This window comes from Podarcis vaucheri (genome assembly GCF_965113315.1).
Source record: "Podarcis vaucheri genome assembly, chromosome: Z".
Classification (NCBI taxonomy): domain Eukaryota; kingdom Metazoa; phylum Chordata; class Lepidosauria; order Squamata; family Lacertidae; genus Podarcis; species Podarcis vaucheri.
Genome location: NC_138758.1, coordinates 27,467,693 through 27,480,616, shown reverse-complemented (window position 1 = coordinate 27,480,616; position 12,924 = coordinate 27,467,693). Strand labels below are relative to the sequence as shown.

The 12,924-nt window shown below is 42.1% G+C and overlaps 1 protein-coding gene across 6 annotated transcripts in view; it reads left to right on the top strand.

Annotated features, from left to right (window-relative positions):
• The window catches only part of TRPC5 (transient receptor potential cation channel subfamily C member 5), a 177,973-nt gene that overhangs the window by 105,080 nt on the left and 59,969 nt on the right, over positions 1-12,924 (top strand). For all 6 annotated transcript variants that reach the window (XM_082208239.1, XM_082208236.1, XM_082208240.1 and 3 more), the window contains exon 4: positions 12,505-12,841. In XM_082208239.1, the coding sequence (XP_082064365.1) occupies positions 12,505-12,841 (337 nt within the window). The remainder of the gene's footprint in view (positions 1-12,504; positions 12,842-12,924) is intronic.

Genomic DNA, 12,924 nt, shown 5'->3' with positions numbered 1-12,924 from the left:
ACTATACAATGTTTTTCTAAATAGGAATAGGCCAGCTCCCAGTGGGCCTCAACATGCAGCCCAGCTGCTGAAGCAGGGCCTGTTTGCTGCTGGCCTCATCATCTGTCCCATTTGAGTGGTGGTTTGGGGGCCTTGTGGGCTACAGGGCCCTGGATCTGAGAGGCACCCCTGTCTCTGCTAGGGATGGGTGAATCTGTCAGTTTGGGTTTCTCTGAGTTCCCTTTTTTCTCCAGTCTTACCCTCAGTTCCCCACATTTTCACATCAGCTTACATTTTTTTTAAAAAAAAGTCCTCGTGAAAATACATCAGTATTTTAACACAAATGTATCCTATTTTCTCCATTTTTGTGTGTAATTTTGCCCGATATACACACTTTTGCAAAGCAATTCTCCTAACACAATGCACTTCCTATGCTAGTTCATGTGATATGTGCATTTCTATGCATACTTTACTGCAGCATATGCATCTTTATACACATTACTTGTCTGGAGAACAGCACTGCAAAATTCAGAAAAGTGCCAGATTTCAAAGGACGGCTGCATTTTGGTTTGCGTATTGTTACAGGTAGTAAAAATAAGATTTGCCTTTAAATGCGAACTGAATCAAATTTCTTCCCCATCTCTAGTATTCATCTACCTTTTCTCTTTCCTCCTAAGATGAACCAGCATGAAATAGATAGATATTGGCAATAAATTAAGGACATTTAAATGCAATCACAACTGTAGAAATTTAGGGCCTGCAAATTCCCATATTTGGCTGAAGGTATTCATTGATGATGGAACCTTCCCAACCCTACAAAGATAAGATTCATTTACTTTCAAACTGGGAGGGGTGGCTAACACCCCAGAGGACAGGATCACACTTCAAAATACCTTGACAGATTAGAGAACTGGGCTAAAACAAACAAGATGAACTTTAACAGGTAGAAATGTAAAGTATTGCACTTGGGCAAAAAAAATGAGAGGCACAAATACAAGATGGGTGACACCTGGCTTGAGAGCAGTACATGTGAAAAGGATCTAGGAGTCTTGGTTGACCACAAACTTGACATGAGCCAACAGTGTGATGCAGCAGCTAAAAAAGCCAATGCAATTCTGGGCTGCATCAATAGGAGTATAGCATCTAGATCAAGGGAAGTAATAGTGCCACTGTATTCTGCTCTGGTCAGACCTCACCTGGAATACTGTGTCCAGTTCTGGGCACCACAGTTCAAGAAGGACACTGACAAACTGGAACGTGTCCAGAGGAGGGCAACCAAAATGGTCAAAGGCCTGGAAATGATGCCTTATGAGGAACGGCTAAGGGAGTTGGGCATGTTTAGCCTGGAGAAGAGGAGGTTAAGGGGTGATATGATAGCCATGTTCAAATATATAAAAGGATGTCATATAGAGGAGGGAGAAAGGTTGTTTTCTGCTGCTCCAGAGAAGCGGACACGGAGCAATGGATCCAAACTACAAGAAAGAAGATTCCACCTAAACATTAGGAAGAACTTCCTGACAGTAAGAGCTGTTCGACAGTGGAATTTGCTGCCAAGGAGTGTGGTGGAGTCTCCTACTTTGGAGGTCTTTAAGCAGAGGCTTGACAACCATATGTCAGGAGTGCTCTGATGGTGTTTCCTGCTTGGCAGGGGGTTGAACTTGATGGCCCTTGTGGTCTCTTCCAACTCTGTGATTCTATGATTCTACTTGCCAATAGCCTATACTGCACTGGCTTTTGAAGAAATTTGCTTTAAAAATTGAAAAAAGGGGGGAGAGAATGTGTGATTATACAATGGACCAAGTTGAGCTTACAGTGGTACCTCTGGTTAAGAGCTTAATTCGTTCTGGAGGTCTGTTCTTAACCTGAAACTGTTCTTAACTTGAAGCACTACTTTAGCTAATGGGGTCTCCTGCTGCCGCTGCACAATTTCTGTTCTCATCCTGAAGCAAAGTTCTTAACCCAAGGTACTATTTCTGGGTTAGCAGAGTCTGTAACCTGAAGCATCTGTAACCTGAAGTGTCTGTAACCCAAGGTACCACTGTATTACAAAACTGTTGCAATTGTAACACAAGACTAGATGGAACCTCCATGCCCAGGAGAAATATACCTCAGAATAACATTTTTTTAAGCAGCAGACACAGGAGAAGACTATCATCTTCTTGTCCAGCTTGTTGGCTTTGTGGAGATAGCTGGTTATGATGCTAGACATGATGCTCAAAGAGATGGGCCTTTACTCTGAAGTGGCAGGGCTCTTTCGCACCCACCTGTTAATAGTCAGCAAAAGTTACTATCTGGATAGTTGGCTACAGGAAAGATGGAAGTGGAGCAGCCCTCTCGAAACCCATGAAGATGCAGGCACAATGGAATCCAAAACTACCTGCCTCCCCCAACCTGGTGCCTTCTAGATGTCATTTGACTCAACTTACACCAGCACTAGCCAGCATGGCAGGGATGAAGTTCTACAGCAATAGTTCTACAGCATCTCAAGGGCACCAGGTTGGGGGAAGGCAGATTCCCCTCACGTCATCTTCAGGATTCAGCTTTTTTCTCAGGTTCTCCGGGGAAGGACTGAATGTCAGGATCAGGTGCCATGAGGGTGTATCCAACAATGACCATACTCGGATTAGACTCATTAAATTAATGGACATGGCTAACTAGGGACATCAATTTCAGTGGGTCTACTGCTATGTATAGGTAAAGGGAACCCTTACTGTTAGATCCAGTCGTGGACAACTCTGAGGTTGCAGTGCTCATCTTGCTTTACTGGCTGAGGGAGCCAGCAAACAGCTTCCAGGTCATGTGGCCAGCATGACTAAGCTGCTTCTGGCGAACCAGAGCAGTGCACGGAAAAGCCGTTTACCTTCCCGCCAGAGTGGTACCTATTTATCTACTTCAACTGCTAGGTTGGCAAGAGCAGGGACGGAGCAATGGGAGCTCACTCCATCGTGGGGATTCGAACCGCTGACCTTCTGATTGGCAAGCCCTAGGCTCTGTGGTTTAGACAACAGCACCACATAAGTATAATTGAGTATAATTCAAGTATAATTGAAGGCTTTTACCACTTGGCTGATAGCAATTTTACCATGCAGTCTTCCTGGCACTATCTCTGCCCATCATGCTCCACCCTGAAACTGGGAGAAGCAGTATGTGGTGAGTGGCGGGAAGGGGTGGAATCAGAAGCAGAATTCTACTGGAACAGAATATATGTCCATCAAGTCCATTATTGTCCACTCTGACAGCAGTTTTCCAGAGTCTCAGGTACAGGTCTTTGCCATCACCTGCTCCCTTATCCTTTTAACTGGAGGTGACCTCCTGCCTACAAAGCATATTCTCTTCCTCTGAGCTACACTACCTTATCAACTCTAGTTCATCCCTGTGCATGTTAACACATACATGTGCATGCACCCCAAAGCATCATTTTCAATGTACAAGAAAATGAGGGCCACTTCCTCGGTATATAGGAACAATTGGAGCACATGCATTAGTAGAACATGTTGTTCAAATTCAGATTGGGTCAGCCTCTCTTTCCTGTTGGAAGGCTAATGCATAAGAGGCTGCCTGCTGTGATTTGTGAGTCAGTTCCAAGAAAACAGTGTTTTGAGAAAAAATTACAGGAAACAACAAGGTATTGGGGCAGAAGTATTCAATGATGTTAGCCTTCATCTCATTTAAATAGCAAGCAAATGGGTTGTGCAGAGTTTTCAATAGCACTCGTGCTTCTTTGAGCAATGCTTTCAACTGTCATCTTCAGGAGTGAAGAGTGCTCATTTTGTTGATTTTTTTAAATTCTATTTTTTTGGTAATTTAGTTAAAGAATAAAAGGAGAATTCCCTGGATGCCTAGTTCCAAATTTTTGGAGCAGGCACTCTTTGGTGAGATAGAGCACCTTAAGAAATTTAAAATCACAAAACATGCAACAAAGTAAAGTGTGGAAATATAAGTTATTACACATTTAAAATATCCTCTTCTAGGTTCTTTCCAAAGTTCCCCACTTTCCTTAGCAAAGAAAGAGACCACACTTTTGGTAAGTTAAAAATGGTTTACTTACAAACTCTTCAAATGTCGGATTCATGTGCTTTTCTATACAGCACCAAGAAAAGACAGGCAGTACAACTTAGTTTCAAAAATGGTAAGAGCTTCTAAATTATGTGTATAGAAACACAAAGATGTCTTGCTAAAGCCATGCAGTCTGGTTCTTTGAGAAACCAGGCCAGACATCCAGACTGGTTGGTTCACATTGTGGAAAAAGGCTTTAGTAACCCTTCCTCCCAAGGCAAGGGTTTGTTAGCTACGTAAGCCTGACAAGATAGCTTACACTATGGTCTTAACACCTTCATGCATTAATTAGAGTTAAGCATGTTGGATAAATGAGGCTGGATATATCCCACATATTTTTGTTTTAAGCTTTAGGTCAGTACTCAGCCTTAGCTCTAAAGCTATGAAATCAGGGAAGTCATTATGGTCTTCATTATTCTTTGCAGTCTTTCCTCCTCCGAGGAGCCATTTTCACACGTTACAAAACACTGTGAGGCATGAAGGACTCTAAGGTAGATTAATACTTTCACAATTGATGTGTGTAATGCATCCTGATGGCCTCAGGGGCACACAAAACATTTGGCTTGTCTTGTTGTTGTTTTTTATAAATTTTTTATTGATTTTACAACTTTTTTATAAACAATACACACAAATAAAAAGACGAAACAAACATGTATAAGTTCATCTCCTTTTTTCATAAACTTCTTTTCTTTGACTCCCCCAAACCTCCCCTTTCTACATCCCAATTCCAAAAAATATTTCAGCAAATCCTAAATTAAATTTTTAACAAATTTAGTTCCTTATTTGTTCTTTTCTTTTACTTAGTCTTTTGTCGCTGTAATCTCCTTTTCAAGAACCTCAACATTTTAGCATTCATTAATTTTGTAGTATTTCTTAAGGTAAGTTTTAAATTTATTCCAGTCTTCGTCCGCCGTCTCTTTCCGCTGTTCACGGATTCTGTCAGTCATTTCAGCCAATGTCATATAGTCTATCACCTTCATCTGCCATTCTTCCAAGGTGGGTAGATCTTGAGTCTTCCAATGTTTTGCGACGAGTATTCTTGCTGCTGTAGTAGCATACATAAAAAAGTTTCTATCTTTCTTTGACACCAGTTGGTTACTAATGCCCAAGAGAAAGGCCTCTGGTTTCTTAGGGAAGGTACATTTTAGCACCTTTTTCATTTCATTATATATCATTTCCCAGAAAGCCTTAATCTTCGGGCACGTCCACCAAAGGTGGTAGAAAGTACCTTCAGTTTCTTTACACTTCCAACACTTATTGTCAGGCACATGATAGATTTTTGCTAGCTTGACTGGGGTCATGTACCACCTGTAAATCATTTTCATAATATTTTCCTTTAAGGCATTACATGCCGTAAATTTTATACCGGTGGTCCACAACCATTCCCAGTCAGCAGACATAATGTTGTGACCAATATCCTGTGCCCACTTAATCATGGCCGATTTAACTGTTTCGTCTTGTGTATTCCACATTTGGCTTGTCTTGGAACAGTTTGAATAAGAGGAAAGGACCATTTATTATCTACAATTTCACTACCAGAACAGTGTATGGAAGGAAATGTTATACGTTTCAGATAATGAGGAGATTTTGAATAATGAAGGTTTAGGCTTATCACTTTTTATTTCATTTTTTTAAAAAGTATATGCTGCCTCTAATTAAAATAATATAATGGGCAATGCACAATAAAACAATGTAATACAAAACTACATTTCAAATACAATTCAATGTACAGTAAAAACAACCCAATAAAAACAATATATAACATTTATGGTAGACAGGAATCATTCATTAGTATCAGCGGACAGAGAAAGCTTAGGGATGAGCAAATCTGCAAATTTTATTTTTTCATCAGTTTCTCTTTTTTACAATATTATGTTCAGTTTTCTACATTTCCACATCAGTTTGTGATTTTTTTTAAGTCCTTGTGAAAATTCATAGCATTTCAGTAAGAATTTATCCTAATATGCACATTTTTTGCATGCCGTTGCACATTTTAAAGAGCACCAGTAATAAAAACATAATAAAAAGCATAACTACAGACAGTATAATAATAAAACAATCATAATAACAACACACACATACACACACACACACAGCCTTAACAGGCCATATGTTATTTGATGGCCAAAGGCCTGAGTAAAGAGGAATGTTTTTGCCTGGTGCCTAAAGACATGTAGTGAAGGTGCCAGGTGAACCTCTCTGGAGAGAGCATTGCACAGTTGGGGAGCCACCACAGAAAAAAACCCATTCTCGTGTTGATACCTTCCAAACCCCTCAGGGAGGAGGGACACAGAGAAGGGCCTCAGATGACAAGCACAGGGTTCATGACGGTTTGTATGGGGAGAGGCAGCCCTTTAGGTATTGAGGCTGGGAGCCATTTCAGATTATATACCCCCGATTTTCACTTCACACTGTTCATAGCTTGGCATGCCAGATTTCCATTTAAAAGAATCACTCAGTATCTTACCCAAATTCACAATTCCTAGGTCACAACTAAGAAAAGCTGCATATAAGCAAAAGTTTTACAGGCTCTGGATTCAAGGTTCAAAACTTCCTCATATCTGTGATTACCTAATTATTACCAACACCAGTTCTTACTACTCTCAGGACTTGTTCACACTTCACTTGCCCCATTCCTGGAAAGCATGGGTCCAAGTGGTTTTCCATTTGCCTCCCTCCCCTCTGATTTTCCCAGGAAAACCCATTTTTTACCGCTGACTCAGAACAAACAACATTCTGTGGAAAACACAATGGATGTTTGTTCCTATTCATTAGTAAAGAGTGGCTTTCTCCAGGGGAAAATGGCAGGACAAGCAGAAATGTGAATGAGATCTCACAGATTTTCCTCTAATCAGTCCTATGCCATGCCCTGGCACCTAATTATTTGGTCAGCATTACTCAGTTCATCTCAGCAACTGCTCTCTCAGGAGCTTTCGCTTCCCTTTTTCTTCTCCTAACCCTTCTAGTTTCACTTTGCAATTCAGCCTTCTCCTTTGCAAGCTGTCAGGGACTGGGCAGAGGAAGGATGGTGGAGACCATCTCCCCATCCTGCCCCTTTCAGGGAGGAGGAAGAGGAAGACAGTTTAGATTTACAACAGGGGTTTGCTGGAGATCACAGCTCAGAGGCAGATGAGGGGGAAAGTTGGGAAATAATGGGAGAGGAAGAGGAGGAAGAACCAGAGCAGCAGCTGGCTGACACGCTGTCATTAGAAAGCATCCCAGGACCCCCCCCCCATCTCCCAGAACCCAGTGAGCCTTAAAAGTAGGAACGCAAAGAGCTTGAAGATAGAGGGCACGTAGCAGCACCCATAGAGGAGGTGATGAGAATGAGGAATGAGGAAGTGGGAGAGACGGGGGCTGGAGATTCACTCGGGACAATGCCATTATCCAAGAGGCTGGGTTCTCTCTCTGTAAAGTTTAAAATAAAAAAGGATGGTAATAAACCTTTCCTTGTCTTTACACTTTCCTGGGCAACCAGCTGGGAGCCGCTGACAGCAAGCACTTAAAGATGTAAGCAATTAAATCAATCTTGTAATAATCCAATAGTCCCCCTGAATAGTTCAATTAATAAAACCATTGCTCACATTTCCCCCTCTCTGACTTTTTCCAAGTCTAAAGTATGTAATATTATCCCATGCCTCTATGAAATTGCTGTCCTGTATGCTATGCAGAACATATATCCATCTGCCAAAGTATACTGCATACCACCTATAAAACACTTAGCTCCAAGGTTCCAGCAATATCACCAGCATACTGAAGAGTCTGCCAAATTGCCCTTCTTGAAAAGATATCTCAAAAACTAAAAGTATCTGAAGGGCAGGGCTTGAATTGGTTGTTGTTTTTCTATATGGCATGGTTTTATTTCTTATATGAATATTGAGGTACACAGTCACTCTGTTCCAGCAGTATGTACAAACATTTGGCTTATCTAAGACATTATAAAACCTTTATTCTTAATATTGATGGAGCTCAGAGGTGGAGAATACTTTTATTTTTATATAGCTTTATTATTTGTAATGGGAAGCTTTGCATGAGTTAATACATTATTGTTATTCCCTTGGTGATGCACTGCATCTTTGAACTTTTCTCGTTCCAGGCTATGGTGCTTTATGGTTTACATTTTAAATTCTTTGCTTTCTCTATCTTTGCACTTTAAAAAGACAAATCTATTTTAAATTAAACTGCATACCTCCTACAAAATCCTTAACCCCAAAATTCCAAAGGCATCATCAACATACGAGGGTACCATTCTCTGACCACTCCCAGTGGCTTCATATAGATGTTAAACAGCATTGTGGATAAGTTGATTACCTTCAGCACCCCACAGCATAACTGCCAAGGGGTCATAAAAATCTCCCATGGTTGCTCTCTGAAACCAGTCTTATAAGAAGGAGAGAAGGCACTGTAACACAGTGCTTCAGTCTCCCATCCTACAACAGGTGGTCCAGGAGGATACCATCAAAAGCTGATGAGAGAACAAGAGTGACAGTTTTGAACTCCCCATGTCCCTCTCCCAGCAAAGGTCCCATCCATCAGGGAAACCCAAGGCCCATCCCACCCCCAATCTAGGCATGAACCCAGAGAGAAATGGATCTCAATCAGAGATTGAAAACCCCTAGTCTGTAGGCCAGATTCAGCCCTCCTGGCATCTTGATTTGTCCTGCTCTGCCCTACCTAACTGCACCTATGATATAATACAATGTCAGGTGTGGGGCAGGTAAAGTCACGTCTGTAGAAGAACAGTCAGGAATCTGAGAATGCACTGAAATCTAAACCTCCCTATTCCCAGTGATTCCGTTGCAGTCACCCACCATGGCTTTGCTTGCTTCACCCATTGTGTTTTCATAGTTTATAAATCAGGGAAGTAAGACCCTGAGAAGTGTCACAGTCTGCCAAATGATAAGCAATATCTTGAGCTGCATATTACAAGGTCTGTGCCAAGACACCTGTGTTTGCAAAGATCTTCAGCAGCACCAGAAAATGCCTCCCCCCTTCCGTGATTTTTCAGCTCCCTTTCACAGAGAATGTTCACTTATTAATAAACATTCCCTCACTCTCAGTTGCTCTCAATTTTATCAAAGTGATGTCACCACATGGCCAAATATGATAGGCTGTGTGGTGTTCTGAAGTTACCCTGAAGGAACACGTGGGAGGAAAACTAATTGCAATAGCAAGTAGGAGAAACCATGACTCTAAGCGTGACTTTTAAGTCATGAATATTCACACAGAAGAAGGACATTACTTGCAGTGGGGTAGTACAAAGCCACCTACTAGACCAGTCTTACCCAAGTAAGTACCCGCCATAAGTTTTGCTCAACAATTTCCATGCACTGTAGCCAACATGGCCAATGACCAGGAATCATGGAGTCCATCCAGTCCTAAACACTTGGATTCTGAATTCAGATTTGCATAACCACAGGCATACACACAGATCTCACAATCCTTATAATGAACCTCTTTTTGTATGCACCTACAAGCATATGTCAACCTGTTTTCTAATGAGCTCTATGGTGATCTTTCCATGTTTGGTCGTTACATCTGCAGAAGGATGGATCATAGCCTAAGGCTGGTGGTTTTCTGTTTTTCATTTGAGAAAAAGGGGTTTAGGAATTTCTGGGTTACCAAAATTGTTGATTTCTACCCCAAATTTCATTCAGTTAAACTATTTGTGATGGACAGTGAAATATTATTTTCCTTATCCTTGATGTTTTTCTTTCCTTGCTGTAAAGTGTTGTTCGGGAAAATTAAAAAGATGGAAAGATAGAGAGTTACAGACAAACATTACAAAACTATTACTGGATTATACACTTTAATATATTTTCCTTGATCTTGGTTCTTGAAATTGCAAGCATAAGAAAAGTGTTGTGAGGGGAGCTGAGTTTCCCTATAATTTTTTGCCCAAAATGTCATGGCTTAACAGATTTGCCTATCCTTCTAACTCTGCCTGATAATAAAGAAAAGATGGTGCTGGTAGCTGCTTTGATACAGGGTGAAAGTACATCATCTCCTCACTGCTGATTATTGAACATGTATAATTAATGCTTCGTAATTTCATTGTCGCTTAAAAGAAAAAGAAGAAAGGGCTAGGGATGCAAATGTAACTGTGACTATAACAGAATGCAGTTTGCCCAAAGCATGATTGATGGAGGAAATATAAAATGAAGTATGCTCAGCATTTTTTAGTGCTTACGCTATGTCCTCCTTATTTCCTCTGCGCAAAACATTCAGCTTATAGTGAAGCCTGACCCATATGGCAGATTCATGTGGAGAATAATAGATGTGATGTTTGCAGTCATTCTTCCTTTTCCAGGGCAAATGAGGAAAAATTATAGAACAGTATGAAAATCATGTTCGGAACTGACAGTGTCGGGAATGACACCAAAAGCATCAGCAGCACATTGGCTCATGATCACAAGAGAAGAGGCAGGGTAGTGGGGTGATGCCATAGTATTCTCAGGCCTGTGGCTCTGGGGCCAGCGCCAGGTTTTATCAATAACATGACATGCAAAGGCTTATTTCAAGAAAGAACTGTGTGTGGGATCATAGGTTTGTCTGCAAAACACACCCCAACTCTCCAAAGCTCTTTCCCTATAACCCAAAGGCACATGGCTTTGATGTGGAACAGAGCAAGCTGCCTCAGACTTAGTCAAACCCAAGATCCATCTAGCTTAATATTGTATACTCTCCATGCTCTCCAGGGTTTCTGAAATGGGACACATCCAGCCCTACTTTGACATGCTGGGGATTGAACCTGGGACGTTCTACATGCAAGGACCACTTAGCTGTGGTCCTTCTTCAGATAGAGAAACACAGGAAGCTGCCTTGTACTGAGTCAGACCATTGGTCCATCTAGCGCAGTACTGCTTATTCTGACTGGCAGCCATTTTCCAGGGTTTTAGGCTGGAGTCTCTGGCAGTCCTACCTGGAAATGCCAGGTATTGAATTTAGGAGCTTTTACATGCAAAGCAGATGTTCTACCACTGAGCTGCAACCCTTCCCCTAGTGCTCAGAGGAAACAATCTGCACATGCTCATGCTCGGCTAGCCGCATGAGAGGGCAGAAGCTTGCTCAGAGCCCCACATAAGATCATAGAATTGTAGAGTTAGAAGGGACCATGTGGGTTATCTAGTTCAACCCCCTGCAATGCAGGAATCATTTGCCCAACATGAGACTCAAACCCACAACCCTTGAGTTATGCTTTACCAGCTGAGCTATCCCAGCAGTCTCTGAGCTGAGTGTAGAGGAATATAAAAGCCCCCTCCCAGGGGCCCGCTCTAGGTCAGCCCCCGCCCCCAGGCACTGTGTCAATGACTCTGAGATTCTTTAGTAGAAAAAGCAAAACTGGAAAAGCTTCTCATAAGGTTGAAATAACCCTGCTTAGGTTGCCTTTGTGCAGGCTTTCATTTTATGGTGATTTCATGCACTCTTTTTTCTTTATTATTATGCCCTTTGGTTTAAAAACAATGTGTCATGATATTTAAATGAAAGCCTATTGCCAGTGACGGCCCAGAATCATGCAACTTAAGTCAATGGAGGATGTCATTTAATGACTAGAGAGCAATCCAATTGCTTTCCTGCTGTGATGTGCACATTTAGTGACTACTGCTGTTCTGGGGGGGGGGATGGGGCAATATCACTGCTGCTCATGACACCTTTTGGTACATTTTCTCACTAAGACCAAGATAAAAGTTTGATTAAAAGTTTAAGTAGCCATGGTTTGGTTTAGTGTTTTTTTCTAATGGCTCTTCCTCTGGGTTAGCACAAAGTAGAAAAGGAAGCAAAATCTTAAAAGGATTTCCTGCTTGAAATATGAACCCTCTTAAGTTTTAGTGGCAAAGCCAAGTCTGTAAAATGAAATCATTTCACTGAGAACAGATGCAGGGAGAAGAATTGTAGAAGAGTCACATACATCTGCTGTTGCAGGTGTGACAATCTAGGTGGCCATGTGTCCTGCTTTACTGAGTACCGTCCTCTATTTCAAGAGCTGTCAAGCCCAGTCCCATATTGGAAAAGGGCTCTTTGGTTCCAGGAAAAGAACTATAAGAAGGGAAACCCAAACCCCTGAAGCTGCCCATCTGTAATTAGCACTTGGACAACAGACTGAGCAGGCACTCAGTAGGTCATCATGCCATCCATACTGGGAAAAGGGCAGTGGGGAGGTGGGGGGGGGGAAAACAATGCAGGCTGGAGTCTCTGCCTACATGGGCATCTGTGTTTTAAACACATCCAACACATGGAGGAGAGTGCTATCAATGGCTACTACCCACAATGGCTATCCTCTGCTGCCACAGTTGGAGGAAGCAATGCTTTTGAGCACCAGTTGCTGGAAACCACAGGAGGGGAGAGTGCTCTTGTGCTCATCATCCAGAAAATCTCTTCTTTCATTCTTGTGCTTATCCTTTGCTTTCCCTCTTTGCAATGTTTCTGTCTCAGATTCTCCCTTTCTCTCTCCTCTTTCTTTCTCTCCAGTTTGTTGCCCAGCCCAACTGCCAGCAGCTGCTAGCGACGCTTTGGTATGATGGCTTTCCCGGATGGCGGCGAAAGCACTGGGTGGTCAAGCTCTTGACATGCATCACCATTGGACTGCTGTTTCCCGTGCTTTCTGTGGCCTACTTGATTGCCCCTAAGAGCAGGCTGGGACTGTTCATCAAAAAGCCATTTATAAAGTTTATCTGCCACACTGGCTCCTACCTTACCTTTCTCTTCATGCTCCTACTGGCATCGCAGCACATTGTCAGGACTGACCTCCACATGCAGGGACCTCCTCCAACCATCGTTGAATGGATGATCCTCCCCTGGGTTCTAGGTAAACCACTGAATGCAAAAGCATGTGAGGGTTGATGGGATTTGCATGCAGATTAATTTGGTTTGGGGTGCTGTTTCCATGCA